Raw genomic sequence first — 19,365 nt, 5'->3', positions numbered from 1 at the left:
TTTATAGTAAAATAATTTTTTTACAAAAATAAATCACTATTGTATGATCGACAGAGTAGATAAGAATAAAAAAAACTAGAAAAGAATAATTGTAAATTGAAATAAAATGGAAATGAAAAGAAAATCACAAACAACGTAAATTTTTTATGTCTCAAAAAATAAATTCATTTTCAAAATGGGTAGACTTAAAAAATTTAGTACAGATTAGGTAAGTTTTATAAATAAATACACAAAAACTAGGAAGAACTTTGTATCAGTTCTCTTTATCTTGCTGGCATATGCTTGTCCGGGTTCTCTGCACTTCGTAGAAATTAACTCGAGAGAGTACTCTTATTCAATATGAGTTGAGATAGACATTTTGATAATAGAAGAGATGGTAAATTCACCCTAATTAACTCACACAATTGTTATATCTTGGGTTCGAATCAAAATAAGACGTTAAACTTAATAATATAGATATTTGTCAATTGAACTAAGATTTAAGTACGGTTAGACGTTTTGTTTTAGGTAGACAAAAAAAAGTGAGTAATATTAATAGTTGATAAACAAATCAATAGTTAATATTATGATTAATTGCAATTGTGGTTCATGTATTTTCATCAATTCGTAAAATTGATCGTCGTATTTTTAAATATAACAATTTTGATCCATTTTTTGAATTTTTTTTAATTAAAAAATAGTGGTGCAACATATTTTAAACACGACATGACATATGTTAATATTGAATGATTAATATTCATAAAAGTGCAATAAATCCTTCAAAAACTTCAATTTTAAATTTTGAAATTATCAATTTTTGTAATTTAACTAATAACATATAAAAAAAATAAATATATTTAAGATTGTTCTATATCTATATATAATGTCATTTAAAATATATTAAATAATTATTTTTAGTTTCAAATTTTGAGGAATACTAAAATTATTAAATTTTAAAATAAAAAATCATCTCTACAATAAAAATAGAAGAATTATAATTACAATTAAACTTTATTATTATCACCTTAATAAATAAAATTCAACAAGGTTAAATCTACGGCTAAACGCCGCCATCCGTGACCTCAAAAGTCAAAGTTTCCAACCAATGCATTTGTAGTTTATGAAGAATAAAGTAACTCGATTCATTTAGGAATTCTTTTATAAAATGAAAAAATTGGGAAATGGAAGTCCTTGTCAGTTGAGTGTTTGCACTATGAAAGTTGAAAATAGATTAAAATTTAAATGTTTTGAGAAACAACTATGTTCTCTTGATGTTGGACATTGTAAGGTTAGGATTTGGATTTATAATAGAAATTATTGAAGGGTCAATATGAGTAGGCAATTTTAGCTTATGTGAAGAGAGTAGAGTGGTTTTATCAAAGAAAGCAAGTTTTATAACAAACTGATAATGAGGTTTGTGTTAGGTGAGAAATAATTATATATATTTTTGAAATATTTTTATTTGTTTTAATTAAAAAAATACTTTAAAAAAATTAAATGATTATTAAATAATTTAAAAAATCATTGAAACTAATAAATAAATAATTTTAATTTTAAAATATTGCGACTAACTAAATAATTTTATTATATATGTTAGATAAGTTAAATAAATATATGATATCTATTATATATAAATTACAAAATTTACCTTTACAAAAAATATCATATTGAATATTCATATATTTGTATATTTTAATAATAATTGATTTTTATTAAAGGAGATGATGTTGGAGAAGTATGCGTGTGGACCTGGACCACCGTCCACCAAGGTCTAGCTCCCGTGACATTGGAACAGTTGTTGGAATTGGAAACTCACAACTTTACTACTCCCTTTGCTCCTAATAAATTTTTTACTTAAATTATCAACTTTTTATAATATTATTTTTTTTTATTAATACATTTTTATTTTGCATATCATCAAACTTATTTATTAACTGTAATTAACAACTATATTTGATTTAAAATAAATATAATTAACTATTAAAATTAATATAAATTAATTATTTAAAAAAATTATATATAACTTAAATGATAAATTTAAAATAAAACGAAAATAGTAAGATGTAAATAGTGATGATAGTTTGCATGTCTACTTTAATTATAGTGAGGAGATAACCCAATGAATAAAACACCTACAGAAGTTGTTGTTGTTACTTGTTAGATTCCAATAGACTAGTGTGAGGCAACATTAATGTTGCTAACCTCAACCAACTATCACTCCTTCTCATTTTAATTGATTTTAATTATAAATGAATTTTATTTATTTAAATAATTTTATTAATTATAATTGATTAATTAATTTAATAAGTCGATATATTATTATATAATGACAACTAATTTAAAATAATAATAATAAATGAAAAAATTTAAATGAGATGGATGGAGTAATATGTAGATAAGTTGTTGAGTCTCTCATAAATGCTCATAGAGCAGAGAGTTGTTATATAGATGATAACTTTTATAATCAAAACTTGACAAAACTAAAGGTACTTGGATTTTGGATGAAATTTTGTTTTGAAGGATAAATCAAGAAGTCAAGCAATGAAGGTTATGTTTGATTAAAACCTTAAATAAAATAAAATTAGGAAGCATGAAGCTTGATTAATTAGATGCTTATTTATATTATAAAACATAAAAATTCACAAAGTTACTTTTGTTGTGAAAAATTAAACTTCGGTGGATGTTCATCTTCCTACACCATATAACTCCTATAATTACAAGTCATTGTGTTAGTGTACTTAATATTAAATTTTAATATACTTGTAAGTTAAAAAAATGAAGTCCTATAAATAGGACTCATATATGGACTTGTAAGGATGTATTTTGAAGAACGTAATATAATATTTATTGTTCTATTATTCTATTTTTCTCACTTCTCTTTGTTGTTCTATATTTATCTATCATATGAGTGATAACATAATTAATTTAGAGGTTCGATCTATTCCAATAATATTTATTATTATTATTATTATTATTTACTTCTTCTTATGATTATATTATTTCTTAAAAGTTTTATTCATTTTACTTTATGTCAATCTTTTATTTTTGCATATAAATTTTATTGATAAAGTGTATTTTGTATAATTGTTTCTCTCTAGTGTGCTATTAGTTTTGGTTATTTTCATAGTGAAAACATAATCAATTTGGAGATTCTATTCAAGTAATATTTCTTCTTCTTATGATCTACTTTTTTCTCCTGATTATATTATTTCTTAAAAAATTTATTCCTTTTATTTCATGTCAATCTTTTATTCTTGTATATAAATTTTATTGAGAAATCTTATCTTGTATACTTATCACATTTTCCTTTGTTTAAATTCGTCTCTAAAGAATTGCTCAAATAATAATTTTTCTTGATCATTGTTTATTAAGATCATATGTGATATAGCTAATATTCAAACATCTTTATAGGATTGCTCAAAATATATCTTCTTTTTTTTCATCAATGAGAATTTTGGTATAGTTCTTGAAGAACTAATAATTTAATAAGCATCCTTGTAAGTATTGCAAAATGTGCGATTTTCAATACTACTATTGAAATATATAAGATATTTTTTATCTTAATAATAATAATTTTTTAAATAACATGAAGAAAATGCATATATTTTTATCCCACATGTTCCTACAACAAAATTGAGAAAGACTTTAACAAATATTTTGAAAGAGATTGATCATAAATTATAATTAAACAAAAGAGAATATATATTGAACAAAAATATGAAATGTCACGTGATAGATTATATAACCAATGTTGTGGTTATAATAATTGGCGTCTAGAGATTATAATTGATGTGGGGTTGATGAATTATAAGTGAAAGTGATAAAGTTAACATTGATGTGGTATTGATGAATTATAAGTGAATGTGATAAAATCTTATTTCGTGTGATTTGTGGTATGAGTTTTTTCTATAATGATATCAAAATTAATATACATTAAGGAGATGTGTAATATGAAGATGTCATTTTATATTTTATAAGAAGTAAACATAAAATGATTAATGGTATGATAAGTTTCTAAATAACTAAGTTTATGTTATATTTTTCTCTTTTTATGTTACCTCAATATTTTAGCTTGTATGGAATAACAACGATCATATATCTTATATTTCCAAACAAAAAGAATTGTGTGAGATTAAATCAAGATGCATTTAAATATATCTCCTAAATTCTATTTGTGAGTTATATGTGTAGTGGTACATTTTTGAAGTCTTCTAAATCTAATTATCTTAAATTTTAATAATATTCTTGTTGGATATAAATTGATATTAAATTTTCTTTTTGAAAGTTATTTATGTTCGGATATATATAATATATACTTTGAACATATCTATATTTTAGATATATAAGTGATAATATGTGTTGTTAAATGACTTTTATAAAATTCTTGTACATATATAAGTGTATTTTCTTTTGTGCAATTTCTAAAGAAGAATAAAATATATCATATGATTTATAAATGCCATATGGTTTATATATTTTTTTTATTTAAATTATAGTTATTTAAATAACATATATCAAATGGTTTCTATAATTTTATTTATCGAATAAAAATATGCTCTCATATTTATGCAAATGATAATCTTTGATATATGGATGATAGTGCAAAAAATAAATTAAGTCTTAAAAATATATATAAATTGTTTCATGTGATTACAAAATTTTACAAATTATGTTTGTTCATGATTGATTAAAATGAGTTGGAACAATTGAAACATGTGTATTAGTACGTGTATTATTTGTAAACTAGAAATTTAAAAATCATATTGAAGTTTGTTGTTGACAAAGTGGTTTAGTCATCCCAAATCAATTATGATACAAAAAACAAAAATTTATGCCAACATATAATGAAGAGCCAAAAGATTCTTCAATCAAATAATTTTTGTGTATTATAAATTTCCAAATGAAGTTGACAGTTTAAGGAAATGAGTCTCTCACATTTCTAAAATGTATATGAGGTTGTATTTGAGTCCATATATCGATCATATGGATCAATACATTGATCATAAACTAAATGGTGTTGTGTATGTTGTTGTAACTCAACCAAAAATTCGTGAGATTTTTGTGTCAACTAATTTGATTAAAAGTCAACTTTCATAAATATCTAGAAATAATTTGGAAAGTATTGAATGTATTGGATTTGATATTGAACATCGTGTATCATATGTTCATACACAAAAATAGACTTGAAGATCCATTCTTTAGACATCCAAAGTTAAATGTGTGACCAATATTTATGAAATTATTACTTCTAAATTTTACTTTGGAAACATGCAATCATGTATATTGAGATATTGATTTATATCAAGCCGACAAGTTACTATAGTCCTCCCCTTAATTTACAGTCAATTTTGGATTGATAACGTAATAGTCCTCATCTAAGAGACTTTTTTATGTGTTGTGTATGTTCCAATTGCTCAAATATAATGCACTAAGATGGACAGTAAAAGAATATTGAAAATACATATTTGATATGAAATCTCCATTTACAGTAGAGTATATTGACTCAAGAAATTGGAGACTTGTTAACTACCATTTGATAAATTAGTATTGTCAATATTAGGGGTAGAGAATAAACAATTAAAAATGATTATTAAAATATATTATTATATCATCTTGATCATCGTACAAACTAGTTTTGAACCAGAAGTTCAAAATAGAATTAATTTGCAGAGTTTAGAAAAACTAATTATCAGTTGCAAATGCTCCAATCAAAATTTAAGTCATAGTTGGACAATATATAATTGTAAATGAGTCTCATCCATGCATGAAGCGTGGTATATTTATTGGCTCCAAAAATAAAAATCCTGAAACCAAGAATGAGCTAAAAAGCAAGATGACCCAAATAAGGATATAAATATTTCAAAAGAGTAATTTGACATAATTGATTTTCAATTCCAGAAGAACAAATCAGGTACCTAAAATTTGTGAAAATATAGATATCTAGATAAATTATGTCATGAATTGAATACGATGGAACTAAAATAACATCAATATTGACAATATTTTTGCCTTATAATTTAGCACTATATGTTATAAATGATAATGAAGATCACGAGTTAAAGTCTATTAAAGATTATGTACAAAGAAAAGTTGGAAAAAACAATATAAGTGGAATTAAATCCGCTTTGCAAGGTGAAAGGTTTTTGGACTTGAATTTAGCACATATGAAGATGTGAAGCTAATTAGATATGATTGATTTTCGCGCAAAAAGAAAATGAGAATGACACAATACATATTCACCTGAAGTGAATTCAAGAATCTTTTCATACTTGATTAAAATTAGTAGTCATGAAAGACTCGATTTATATGAAAGAGAGGTTACAACGTATTTATAGGCTCACTTGATAGTGATGATTTTACGAAACTTCTCTAATGATTTAATTTTCGTGAGACATACGGTTCAAACTATTGAAAAGATGACTTAATTAAAATGAATAAGTCTCTTTATATGCTCAAACAATCTAGAAGCACATTATTAATATTTTTGTGGGAATATTTTCTATACGAGGAATATGGAAATGATATCATTTGAAATTTTACTTCTTAAAGAAATAATTTGAGATGAAATATCAAGCCAATTTAAAGATTTGCTTGAGATTACAAAATAAATATTTAAAGAATATTTTTGTGAATTATGATACTTATATGACAAGGGTTCTAAAATAGTCATATATGGACAAATCAAATCACTTGTGCATTCTAATTATTGTAAGGTTACTAATTAAGACCAAATATCTTTTTAGAACTCAAGAAAATAATAATTACTACATGGTCCCGAAGTACCATATATTAGTGAAATCTAATGTTGATTATCAATTTGTTGTAAAATACCACTTATCGTTAATTTATTAGACATGTGTACTTCTTTGAAACATGGTCAAATATATATTTTATTATCTTAAAAATGTTTGTTATTTGTTTAATCCTCGTAATGATATAGATCACAAATAAGTTATGTGTTTACATGAGCAAGTACAACTATTTCATGGATATGTGAAACAAATAACAATTAATTTCATGTGGAAATTTTAGTACTACATTAGACAAGGAAAAAATGTGTTTTGGTTGAAGCTTATGATTCATCAAATACACGAGATTTGTGGTTTTTCTTCTATAAAAGATTGTGACAATGATTCTACATAAATAATACTGCATGCAATTCTATTTTGAATAAAAGATTAAAAAGAAATAAGACAAGGAAAAAAAATCACTTTACAAAATTATTGTCAATCAATTTTTTTCAATAAATGGTTGGTCTTCGTCATCTTAGAGATTATTGTCCACATGAGAGTGGGAAATAAATATATGATGCACTCCTTTATCCTTCACCAAAATTTTGTTTATTAAGTTTTTCGTAAAGTTATTAATGAGGCAGTTTTCGAAGGATATTGTATTCTTTTTTCTTCGGTACAATTTTTTTTTCACGGGGTTTTTCTTAGTAAAGTGTTAATGAAACATATCTTTTATGGACATAGTTTGTGAATAATTAGAGTTTGGTGAATGTCCAATTTTTTTACACATATAACTCTCATAATTAAAGGTCATTCAATCAATTGTGTTAGTGCATCTAATAATAGACTCTTAAGTTAATATACTTGTAAGTTACAAGAATTAAGTCCTATAAATAGGACTCATATAAGGACTTCTAAGGCTGTACATTGAAGAACATAATGCAATACTCTTTTAAATATCATTGTCTCTTTCTCCCTTCCATTTATGGTGCTACATTTATCTATAGTTTTGTGTATTTTCATAACAACTGTTTTTATAGGTTTATTTATTTATTTATTTAAATATCTTTTTTTTTACCTTTAGAAGATTGGATCTCCGTCTTGCGAGCAAATGAAGAAAAAAAAAACGCACTTGAATAGATGAAATAAAGTGTTATATTATTTTAACAATTTTTTCTTGTAGATAAATTTATATTATTTTAACAACTCTCTCATATTTTGCAGATAGATTAGCAACTTAATTCTATTTTGTTAACAAATTCCTTCTATTTTTTCTCCGGATCTAATAAATAAAAATAATTATAATTAAAAAATAATAAATTATATTAATAACATCAAACAAAATACCTTAAATTAAAGAAAAAAAATACATCAAAATTAATGCGGTTGAATAGATGTGACAAAACAAATAACGTGTTATATTATTTTATCAACTTAATTTTATTTTGTTAACGACTCTCTCCTATTTTGCAGATAAATTAGATACTTAATTTTATTTTATTAACAACTCTATCGTAATTGGAAAGAAGAGATTAAACATTGGAACGAGCATGAGAATTACGTATTGCAAAGTAAATTTGTAGAAGGTATTTTATGCCACAACACAAAATATATGAATTGGTTTAGACAACACACAAAATTAATAATATCTATCGAAATATTTGCTCGATCCCCGTTTACAACCATCACCATATCCTCATGTGCAGTCGAACTCCCAATCAATCCCACAAGAACAAACCATGCAAGAAACAACATTATCATCACCTCACCTACATGCCCCTACAGAAGTTCTATATTATGGTCCATCACCACATATACATATATCTGCATAAATGTCGACTCAGTATTACGTTCCGTTAGTGCTAGAAATACCAACACTCAGTCATCCGAATAACATGAGATTTTCTATAATTTATTTGGAACACTGTGCACAATTCTTGAGTCGATTTATGTTGTTTTTGATTTCATGTATAACCATGAGACTCAAAATTATATGGAGGCAAGTGGTAGTGGTTCTAATCCACACGCAAATTACAATGAAAATAATGATCAACAAGGATCAACTAGAACAACTTCAACTTGTTCAAATAGCAAGACGAGTTCGACGACATCATAGATGTGAAATTGGAGGTCATTTAGGTGGAGATCATTAATTTAAATCTGATGTATTTTTTCTTCGATTTAATGTATTTTGTTTGATTTTATTAACATAATTTACTTTTATTATAATTATTTTTTATTTATTAGATTTGATGAAAAATTAGGAGAGAGTTGTTAATAAAATAAAATTAAGTAGTTAATTTATCTGCAAAATAGAAGAGAGTTATTAACAAAATAAAATTAAGTTGATAAAATAATATAGCACGTCATTTGTTTTTACACATCTATTTAACTCTATAAATTTTGATTTATTTTTTCCTTCAATTTAATGTATTTTGTTTGATGTTATTAATATAATTTTATTATTTTTTTAATTATAATTATTTTTATTATTTTATTTATTCGATCTGGAGAAAAAATAGGCGTAAATTGTTAGCAAAATAGAATTAAATTGTTAACTTATAAAATAGAAGGGAGTTGTTAAAATAATATAACACGTTATTCATTTTGACACATTTACTAAATTGCATTTTGTTGTTGATGTATTTTATTTTTATTTTATTAATATAGTTTTGTTTTTTTAAATATTTTTACTATTTTTAATTTATTAAATAAATAATTATTCAATGGTTAAAATGAAGAAAAAAATTTTAAAACCTTGTACATGATCGCATTCCCGTGATAGGCATGACAACAGGGCAGAGCGGGGATGAGTTTTGCCTCCTCTACACCCGCATCCTACTAATCGGGGAAAACCCACACCCGCCCCTGTTTCATAGCGGGTGTAAAATTTAGGCACTCATTTTCGCCCGCAATGAGACTCGAGTTTTCCCGCCCGCACTCGCACCCACTCATATATATAAAATTATAAATTTAAAAATCATATTTATTATAATAAAATAATTATTATTAATTAATAATAAAATTAAAAATATTTTCTATAGAGATAAAATTATAATTTTTAATATTTAAAAAAATATTAAAAATATTAAATATATATATATATATATATATATATAAAATTTAAAAATTACAATAATATTATTTGCGGGTTCGGGTGCAGGTGCGGGGTGGATATCACCACCCCCAAATCTGTCCCCGTCCCTGAATTTTAGTGTCGGGGAAAAAAACCACCCCCCCCCCCCTCAAAGAAAAATCTGCACCCGCACCCAATTAAAGCAGATTTTTCCCGCCCAAATCAAGCGGATTTAGATAAATACCCGCGAATGCAGATTTGATTGTCATCCCTACCCGTGATACGACCTTTTATTGCGTCAAATTTGTTTTTCCTTCAAATGGTCGAGTGGATATGCAACATTTTTATAAGCTAACAAAATTACTTATAATCGATTAGAAAATATAGAACAAAAGGTTAAACAGTCAAACAAAGTTTTTTTTATTTTATTTTATTTTTATATTGAAATAGGTTAATTTCATATCTCGTTTAAAATCAATTATTCCGTTTATTTTATAATAATTGTTGTATTTTTAAGGAAAAATTGTTTCAAAATAATTATTGTTTTTGATTTTCAATACAACTTTAATTTATTTTTATTAATTCTACCCTTTTAATTAATATAATATACATCATTTATTATTATTATTATTATTATTATTATTATTATTATTATTTATTTATTTTAAATGATCAAATACACTAATTATTTTAAAACTAGAAAGTAATAATAGATTCAAGGCAGTATTACAAACTCATGAAAAGTAGGCAAACTTAGAGTCATCTTTGTTAATAAGTGTACCACCAAATTACCTTCTGTTCTAACAAAAGAAAAAGAAAAAAATTGCATAGATGCGAATAATCATCTTGCAGTTTTTATAATCAACTAATTTGAGTTGAAATTTGAAAAATGGAAGGACTCAAATTCAAACTTCAAATTTAGGTAAAAGAAAAACACTAACAAAAATTAGTTTAATAATTAATTATTAAGTTTAAAACGATAAAAGCACAAGAACTCAAGTGTAACATTTTTTGTTGATAAAAAGATGAAGAAAATAGATTGAGTGTTCTATATATAAAATTAGAGCTGTTAAAAAAGCCTTAAATTTATAGGTCATTTAAATTTTCTTTTTATTAAACTCTTAATATTAAACCTCAATTAAAATATTTTAAAAAAAAATTTAGCCCAATATTTTGTTAATTTTAAAAAAAAAATTTCTTGAAAAATTTTCGAAATTTATTTTTTTCTAAAAAATCTCAAAAAAATAATTAAAAAATTCTTGAAAAAAATCAATTTTATTTCTTGAATAAAAAAAATTCGAAAATAAATTGTAAACAATTTTTTATAAAAAAAATCAAAATTTTTTTATCGGTGAAAAATTCAAAAAAAATTATTTCACGAAAAAAAATTATCAAATTTTTTTTTCAAAAAAAATCGATTTCTATTTTGAAAACGTGGGTCTATAGGCCCACTAAGCCTTAGGGGGTTTTCATTTTGGAGGCCTTTTAAATTATAAATTTTTTTGACCCCTCCAACATGTGGGTTGTGGCCAATAATTAGGGGGTTTGTCAAATTGACAGGTAGGGGTGGGAATAAGTCAGACCTTTTTTAGGCCTAAGTCTGGCATACGGCCTATCATAGGCTTTTTTTTCCGGCCTGACGTTGAAGTCTATTTAAAAGCCTTATTCATATTAAAATATTTAAATACTCTTTACATACCAATATCAATGTACATATCTATATATATTAATCAAAAAATAATTTTTCTAACAAAATAAATTTTAAAAAATCTGAAACAAATATTCTTTAAACCCTAAAACATTATTCTTGGTTTCAAATAATATATATTTTTTTTTAAACAAATGCACTCATTATTACCTGTCAAACAAATATGGAAGGACTATTGGGTTATTAACTAATTAAATGGCTACCGAATATGGAACGACTACCAAATATGGAATGACTACCGAAAAATGGAATAACTACTGAGTGATTGTCTAATTGATATAATTTAAAATAGAAAATAATATTATTAATATAATAATAAAAAATAATATTAATAAATAGTTAAATATATATAGGTCGGCCTGTCAGACCTAATAGGCTTCTTTATAAGCATGAGTCTGACCTATTTAAATAAATAGGTTTTAAAAATAGTCTGAGCCTAACCTTTTTATTAAATAGGTCAGGTCAGGCCAAACCATAAGTATATAATACCATAGACCCATGTCGAACGGTCTAGCATATTCCCATCCATATTGACATGTCTATATAAAACTAGTTTGTTGAGCACTAACCATTTGTAGTTAATTCCTAAGTGGTTCTAATTGAATTAGTATCTATGACACCTATTTTGTTTTGGAAAATTTATAAGACCTATTTTGTTTTGGAAAATTTATAACACCTATTTTAATAATTAATTTGGATTAATGAATAATAAAAAAACTTACAAAAATTATTTTTTAGTAAATAAAATTAAACATAATTCACTTTACACCAAAAAGTCAAATTAGGCAAATTCTTTTAAAAAAAATCTGATCTTAAGTTTTTATTTGTTATATTCTCTTCTATGCAATTTTTGATATTTTCATAATATATACTAAGACGGAATAAACTCTAAGTAATGTTGAAACAAAAAATAAAAAATTTAACTAAGGTAAAGTTTAATCGAGATTAACTATTATTTTTATTAAATTTTGAATTTTTTGATAATTTATTTTTAATTAACTTTTATTAATTTAAATTAAATTACTTATTTAATATTTTTATGAATTTTGATACAATGAAATGAAGGTTATCTAGTATTTTTTTGAATCCAACTACCACGGAACAAAATCATTGAAATAAAATAATTTAATTATTTGTTGTAATAAAATAAAATCCATAAAATAAGTAGATAGATTTCGTAAATTCGTTTTCAAATTAAATTAAAATTAACATTATAAAAAGCAGAAGCGTAAACAACTCTGTTATACGGCGCACTGTCTTTTCTCCGATAGCGCTCTCTCTCTCTCTATATATATATCTCTTTCTCTCTCTAAGCTGCAAAACCCTTTCTTAATTCCCCATTCAAATCAATCCGTGTTCACACACACCTCTCAAAACCATCAAAAGGTAACAATTTTCCAATCACAATTACAATTTTAATGTCTCTTTACCATTCATTCATTCATTATTTTATTCACGAAAATAAAAAAAAATTGGGAAATTTATTTAACAGGGTATCGTAATACGAGTTTTGAAGAAAAAGACACGTGGTGAAATTGAAATTGGAAGTTATATATATGGAGAGCAGTATAGCGAAAGATGAAAACGGGCGTGTTCCTCTTTCAGGGATGGTGGCTGATTGTGTGAAGCGTTGGTTTAAGGATGCTTTAAGAGAGGCTAAAGCTGGTGATGTTAATATGCAGGTTTTGGTTGGTCAGATGTATTATAATGGTTATGGTGTTCCCAAAGATGCTCAAAAGGTGCTGTTTGTTTGATTATAATGGTTATGTTGTTTTTTAATTAACTTGTATTGAATTGTTTTTTTGCTTGTTTATTTGTTTGGTGAAATTTTTGGAGTTGTTTGGCTATGAAGCACTTACACAGACATGGATGTTGGTACTCACACGTAGACTTCGATAATAGTTTTAAAAATTGAAGTGATTGAATGTATTCAAATGTATCAGTGTTGTGTCGGTGTTGGACATTGGCACTGAGGCGAACATGTGTTCAATCCAAAGTTTTGGTGCTACATAGTGTTGTGTTCAATTCTAATACTTGTACATAATGCTTGTCGGTGTTGAACATGGTCGCGTATTTGAGTTGCAATGCTTGGTGTTGCAGATAATTCCATCTGATGTGGCTTCAATTGTAATTGTGTTGCGATTGCGGAGACATATAATAAAACCTTGGTGTTGTGGCTGAGACAGTTGCGAACATTTATATGAATTCTTTTTACCCAATTTCATACATATTTATATGAATTTAATTTCATGCTTGAAGGCCTAACTGGCAACATGAAAAGTTCTAGTGTGTCAGATGTTATCGCTGGAAGGGCTTTTTAAGCATGAAATTATAAGACCAATTTTTTTTTTTTAATAATGTTAAAACTTAATGATTTGGAGGTTTAATGTTGTTTTGTTTGGGACTGAAGGGAAGGATTTGGCTGACAAAAGCATCAAGGGTTAGGTCTTCAGTTTGGAAAGTTGGAGATAAGCGTCCTGGTAAAACCCTCCCTTCTCGTTACTCGTTTGCATCTTATCATCTTTCTTTTTGTTTGTAATTTAGTGTGACTATTTTTTCATTTGGTGCATTTTTATTAGGTTATAATGCAAGTGATTCTGATTCTGAAGAATTGACAGAGGATTCTTAAGCAGATTAAATTTGGTGTCATTCCTAAATTCTGAAAAGTGAGTTTGCTACTAACTAGTGATTTGCTTTTATGTGCCACATTTACCTTCTAATGGAATACTTGAGGCCTGAGCTTTTGGGCATGTGATTTATTTCTTTTAGATGTCAGATTGATGTGTTTGATATCGGGTTACTCAAATTTATTTCTGACTTGGAAATGTTATACCGTGTTTTCTAAAAGGAGTGCTATGAACACCTCATACCAACACTCTCTCCACCATTGGCTGAAATTCATCTGGAACCAGCATAAATTTCAATTAGTGGTTGAGAGTGTTGGTAGCACGTTTACCTTATTTGTTGTATTTGTGTCATAATTTTAGAATGATAGGGGTTTTATTTATTGGTTGTATTTTTTTGGGAACATGTAATTAATGAAATTTATGTTCCGAGTTTCAGAATTGTGTTTGGCATAATAGGGCATGTGATTTGATTTCATCTTATAAGATTCAAGAGTTTATGCCTAATCTGATTCTATATGCAAAGGGGTTTCAGGAATTATAGATGTCTGCATTTTCTTTATTTTTTCTTGTAATTACCTTTGGATTTGACTTTTAAAGCTTAATATGGCTTACTTGTTCTCTTTTATTTGTTTCTTGTTCCGTACAACCTTACGTTAGTCTCATGATTGTAAAATGAAATGTAATTTTTACATTTAAAAAATGAGACATAGTAAAGAATTCTAAGATGCTAAGCTTTTCCTTAATTGCTTTGTTTATCTATTGACTGTCATCAACATTCTTTTGAGAAAAAGGTTTCTCAATTTTTTATTAGAAATAAGTTTTCTCAATTATTGACATGCACTTCATATGATCTTATCTGCACAAAGTGAGAGGGAATCAATATTATATAGTATCTCTGTCCTTCAAGGTCAATAAAAAATAAATCATGGCGATTTCACCACGTCCAAATGATCCAATGTTTGCTGTGAGCCTGTGACAAAGGTTGTGCAGCGAAGCTGTGAATTACTAGTAGTAGATATATACTCGATTCTTTCGCTTGTAAACATGTTGCAATAAATTATGAAAAGTTTCAATGGTGATTCTACCATTTAAAAAATTTAACAAATTGACTGATACGAAAATATTTGGTGAAAAGTGTAATGGAAACTGATGGCAGACAATACAACAAACTAAGTTAACTTCCCTGAACTGTGTGTTACAGAAAGCATCCTTTTCAACTTTTGATGTTTTCTTAGGAGAGTTTGTGGATTTGTTGAAAGGGTTAACTACCTTGAGTCTTTGCATCACTGTGCTTCACATTCATAACAGACCATTCTTGATTTTCAGGTTTAATTGCCCCTTCTGGTAGATTGATCTTATGCTCCTTTGTTTTGTAGGTATATGCATCGCCCACGACACCATGCTTCTTCATATCCACCATATGAATGTTGTACCAGTTATACATTTATTTTGTGATCAATGTAGGATTTGCTACACCATTTTTTATCAATCAAGGGAAAATGAAAGTAATCTTTTGTTTTTTTTTTTGAGCAAATTGTTGGTTGGTAATTGAGGTTTCTTTCTCCCTTTCCTTGACTTGGCACCATATCATGCAAATAGAATAGAGCATAGGTTTGTATTTGTTTTTAAACGGTGTACAAGACATCATTCTGAAGGCTGAAATCTCTGCAGTTTGGAGCAAAATTCAGGCTTCCAAATTATGCAAACCATTTATTTTTTATAGACTAATTTGTGAGGCTCATGTCATGCTCCATTATGTCATGTTTTAGTTAATCTCTTACATTAAGGTTCAGACTATGGTTATCAGTTAGAGTTTTAAAAACCGAGTGAGTTCAATTGGTTGAATATTCAACCAATTGAACTGTCATTTACTACGGTTTAATTATTTTGACTGTTTGAATGCTTTGAGTGGTTTAAAGTAGATGAATTATATTTCAGAAGTCCCGTTGATTCAATCTTCAGTTTTGTTTTAATCTATGGGTAGTCCTCATAATTGTATGAATAGCGGTAATGAAATTATTTGTCAATGCCAAGTTAATTCATGACTTATTGGGTTTTTATTCACATCCGGCGGCAACATCAAATTCACTTTTGTGATGTTGCCAGAGGTGAGTAAAAATCTTGAGGTAATCTTATTTTCCTACTTAGACTTGATTTTAATGAGACTCGACAATATTTCTTTAGTTGATAATTGACTTTTAATTTAAAAATATGATCAGTATAAGATATCCCAACTTGTCTCATGTACCTTCATAATTGGTAATTGGTTATACTACACATTACACACATAGTGATGGCAAGTGGTTATATTTCTACTATCTAACTGTTCAAATTGTTATGACAATATTAATAGACATGGTTTGGATTTCTCAAGACAAAGACATTCATTGGTTTAGATTAAAGTATTATGAGCATAAGAAGTTTAGGATGAAGTTGAATGAATGAACTGGTGCTAAAATTGAAATGAAGAAACTAATTTCAGACTTATATGAGAAATTATTATTTAAAAACTTCATAGTTAATGTTAATGTGACTCTTCTAAGATTGTTTTTTTTAGAAACTACTTTATCCATCTTAAAATAATTGAGTTATTTTTTTTTTATCATTTAACACATTAAAAAAAGTGTACAAATGAAAGAGATAAAATACTACTTTTATTAAATTATCGGTAAGATATTAGTACATTATAAATATCATAAATGCATAATAAAAATTTTTACATTAAAAATAATATAAATAATATTAATTAAATTGTTCAATTGAAAAAAATGTGTTAGAAATCGAAAGACTCAATTATTTTAAGATAATTTTTTTTATAAATGAATCAATTATTTTTTGGACATAAAGAGTGTATTTAAAAACTTTATAGTCATTGTAAAACTTTTCCTATACATCTTTTTCTTCAAGTGGTTGTTGAGTTTCAACAAGCACTTGTGAAAAAGGTCATCAAAAAAGCATTTATGAAAAAAGTAAAGTTAAAACGATCTTGTAATGTGGCTTCCCGCGTCCAGAAAACTGTGTTTTTCACTATTCAGTTGAGAGGGTTTCACAAGTTGAAACCTAATTTTGTGTAGGCCATGGTTAGGTTGAAGAAGATTATGTTAAGGAGCTCAGAAAAAATATAAACCAGTTCAGAAAAACTTTTCAACACATACTCATGAACACTGTAAGAATCTTGCAATATTTTTTTTCTAAACAATAACTACTCATGTATGGTGAAATTATATTTTTTTACATTTTCAAAATTTATATAAGCTCTCATTTAAATCATTCACAAATACATACAAGTTCATAAGAATTTTTTGGTTATTGAAGAGCTAAACTTATTTTAATCCGTAAAGTTGCATAAATTCGAAATTAATCTTAACTACATCATGATTAGATTGGTCTTAAAAGTTTGAAAAATTAACCTTAAGTGGTTAGTTTCTATGTCAAATCTGGCCTAATACAATAATCCAATACCAAAGTAATTTTAGTGGACCAAAACCTTCCTCATTTACTCTCTTGGAGTTTTGGTAAAGCCTTTTTTCTATTTGAATCAGATAAAATATCAGACAGCATTATGAACTTTAATTATTAAAGTATAGCTTAAAACTAGTTCAATATATTATTAAAAAAAAAAAGTTTCTCCATTCTATTGAGCTGATAATGATAAATCCCGACTTATATTCAACTCAACAAACATTTTACTTATATGGCTCTTGAGTCATCAAGTTAATTGGAGCTTTTCCATAATGTCCAAATTGGTTTGCATAGTAATGCAAAAGAAGGAAGCTATTTCAATGTCCATTTAGCAGAAAAATGAAGGGACAAACATCAAAACAAAGAAAATGATTCAAACTAGCACCAAATTGTGGCAGCATAATTCAGAAGCTATGATGGACTGATATAACATTTTCCTCGCTTATTGTTAAACGGAAGAAGATATGATGCATATACTCCAATACAAATAAAATGACTCAAACTAAACAACAATTGGCGCAAGCCACTTGGATGTTGCGGATACAGTATTGTCAATTGCATATGACAGAAAATAGCATTTTGTTAAAATTTTGTCACGCTACATTGGTTTAGCATTGCTATAGGTTATAAGTATTATTTGACAATACTTTATGCTAAATTGTGTATCAAGGAATAATAACAGTTTGTTAAAATTTCACGACACAAATGAATGGTTGACGGTGACTGCCACCAACGGCATGATCACACTTGGTTGACGGTGTGATGATAGAAGGTTTCACATTTTGGACATTTTACACCATAAAAAATTTCGAAAATTTGATTTTCTGCAAATTCAATTGTTGGTTGAATATGATCGTTCACAAGAAAGCATTCAAGTTCAACTGATAATCTATAGTAGATTCCGCAGGAATTTAACTGAAATGATAATGAAGAAACTGAAGATGCATCAAAAGGCACTACCAATAACATTTGGGCTGAATAATCATAAGGACTAATTATAACAGTTACTTGATTGATAACAAACATTGAATAACTTGGTGGGAGAAAACACCAAAAAAACTGCTAATGGAAATACAATTTTAAAACAAAAACCATCTGAACATGAAATAACTTCGGTTCATGGTTTTTAACAATGGCTCTTCATTATCAAGATATCTTGAAGAAGAAAAACAAAAACAAAATAGCGCTGAAGTAATCATCCCGCATAACTAGTACAGAAAAATTGATCATACCCTGTTCTATGGATAATTATTTTATAAAAACAACTCTTCATAGTGAAATGACAAATACCTATTAAATTTGATATGGCACATTCTGCTTAACCAGAAGACTCATTGCTTAACATTCTCCAAGTACCATTTATAGGTATCAACAAGCCCATCCTTGAGTGAGACTTTAGGTGTCCAACCAAGGGCTGCAAGTTTGGAGCTATCCATTAGCTTTCTCGGAGTTCCGTCAGGCTTAGTACTATCCCAAACGAGATCGCCTTCGAATCCAACTACTTCCTTCATCGACTCGGCCAATTCCTTAATAGTAACCTCCTTTCCACTCCCTACATTCAAATGCTCAAGACCACTATACTTTTCCATCATAAAGATAACTGCATCTGCCAAATCATCGACGTGCAAAAACTCCCTCAACGGACTCCCTGTACCCCACACCACTACCTCTTTGGCACCGTTGACCTTTGCCTCATGAAACCTCCTCATCAAAGCAGGTAATACATGCGAATTCTCGGGATGGAAATTATCGTTTGGTCCGTATAAATTGGTTGGCATTCCT

General features: G+C 27.0%; 2 protein-coding genes across 4 annotated transcripts in view; one reads left to right on the top strand and one right to left on the bottom strand.

The window, feature by feature from the left end:
• The first annotated feature begins 12,721 nt into the window (after positions 1–12,721).
• LOC101512157 (uncharacterized) lies at positions 12,722–15,862 on the top strand. Of its 3 annotated transcripts, none has more exons than XR_012162235.1 (5): positions 12,722–12,880; positions 12,987–13,233; positions 13,595–13,679; positions 13,905–13,974; positions 14,074–14,146. XR_012162235.1 is itself a non-coding variant. In XM_004492464.4 (5 exons), the coding sequence occupies exons 2-4, from the start codon at positions 13,051–13,053 to the stop codon at positions 14,121–14,123; spliced, it is 303 nt and encodes a 100-aa protein (XP_004492521.1). In that variant the 5' UTR covers positions 12,722–12,880; positions 12,987–13,050; the 3' UTR covers positions 14,124–14,160; positions 15,498–15,862. The 3 variants fall into 3 exon arrangements, 2 of the variants coding, with proteins under 2 accessions (XP_004492521.1, XP_073221959.1); XM_004492464.4 differs by lacking the exon at positions 13,595–13,679 and adding an exon at positions 15,498–15,862 and having other exon boundaries at positions 14,074–14,160; XM_073365858.1 differs by lacking the exon at positions 13,595–13,679 and adding an exon at positions 14,558–14,864 and having other exon boundaries at positions 14,074–14,160.
• A 2,663-nt stretch (positions 15,863–18,525) lies between these two features.
• LOC101511844 (putative GDP-L-fucose synthase 2) overlaps positions 18,526–19,365 on the bottom strand; it is a 2,694-nt gene continuing 1,854 nt past the window's right edge. The window contains exon 3 of the mRNA XM_004492463.4: positions 18,526–19,365. This exon is cut by the window's right edge and continues 493 nt beyond it. Coding sequence (XP_004492520.1) covers positions 18,915–19,365 — 451 coding nt within the window. The 3' untranslated portion in view covers positions 18,526–18,914.

This window comes from Cicer arietinum, chromosome 3 (genome assembly GCF_000331145.2).
Source record: "Cicer arietinum cultivar CDC Frontier isolate Library 1 chromosome 3, Cicar.CDCFrontier_v2.0, whole genome shotgun sequence".
Classification (NCBI taxonomy): Eukaryota; Viridiplantae; Streptophyta; class Magnoliopsida; order Fabales; family Fabaceae; genus Cicer; species Cicer arietinum.
Note: the sequence above shows the minus strand (reverse complement) of the source record. Positions and strands in the feature narration are given on the sequence as shown.

What these genes read in the sequence shown, in the direction of transcription:
- LOC101512157 (XM_004492464.4), top strand. Translation starts at nt 13,051, where the DNA reads ATGGAGAGCAGTATAGCGAAAGATGAAAACGGGCGTGTTCCTCTTTCA. An exon ending in TTCCCAAAGATGCTCAAAAG is followed by an intron (nt 13,234 to 13,904) that starts GTGCTGTTTGTT and finishes TTGGGACTGAAG; the next exon opens with GGAAGGATTTGGCTGACAAA. An exon ending in AGTTGGAGATAAGCGTCCTG is followed by an intron (nt 13,975 to 14,073) that starts GTAAAACCCTCC and finishes CATTTTTATTAG; the next exon opens with GTTATAATGCAAGTGATTCT.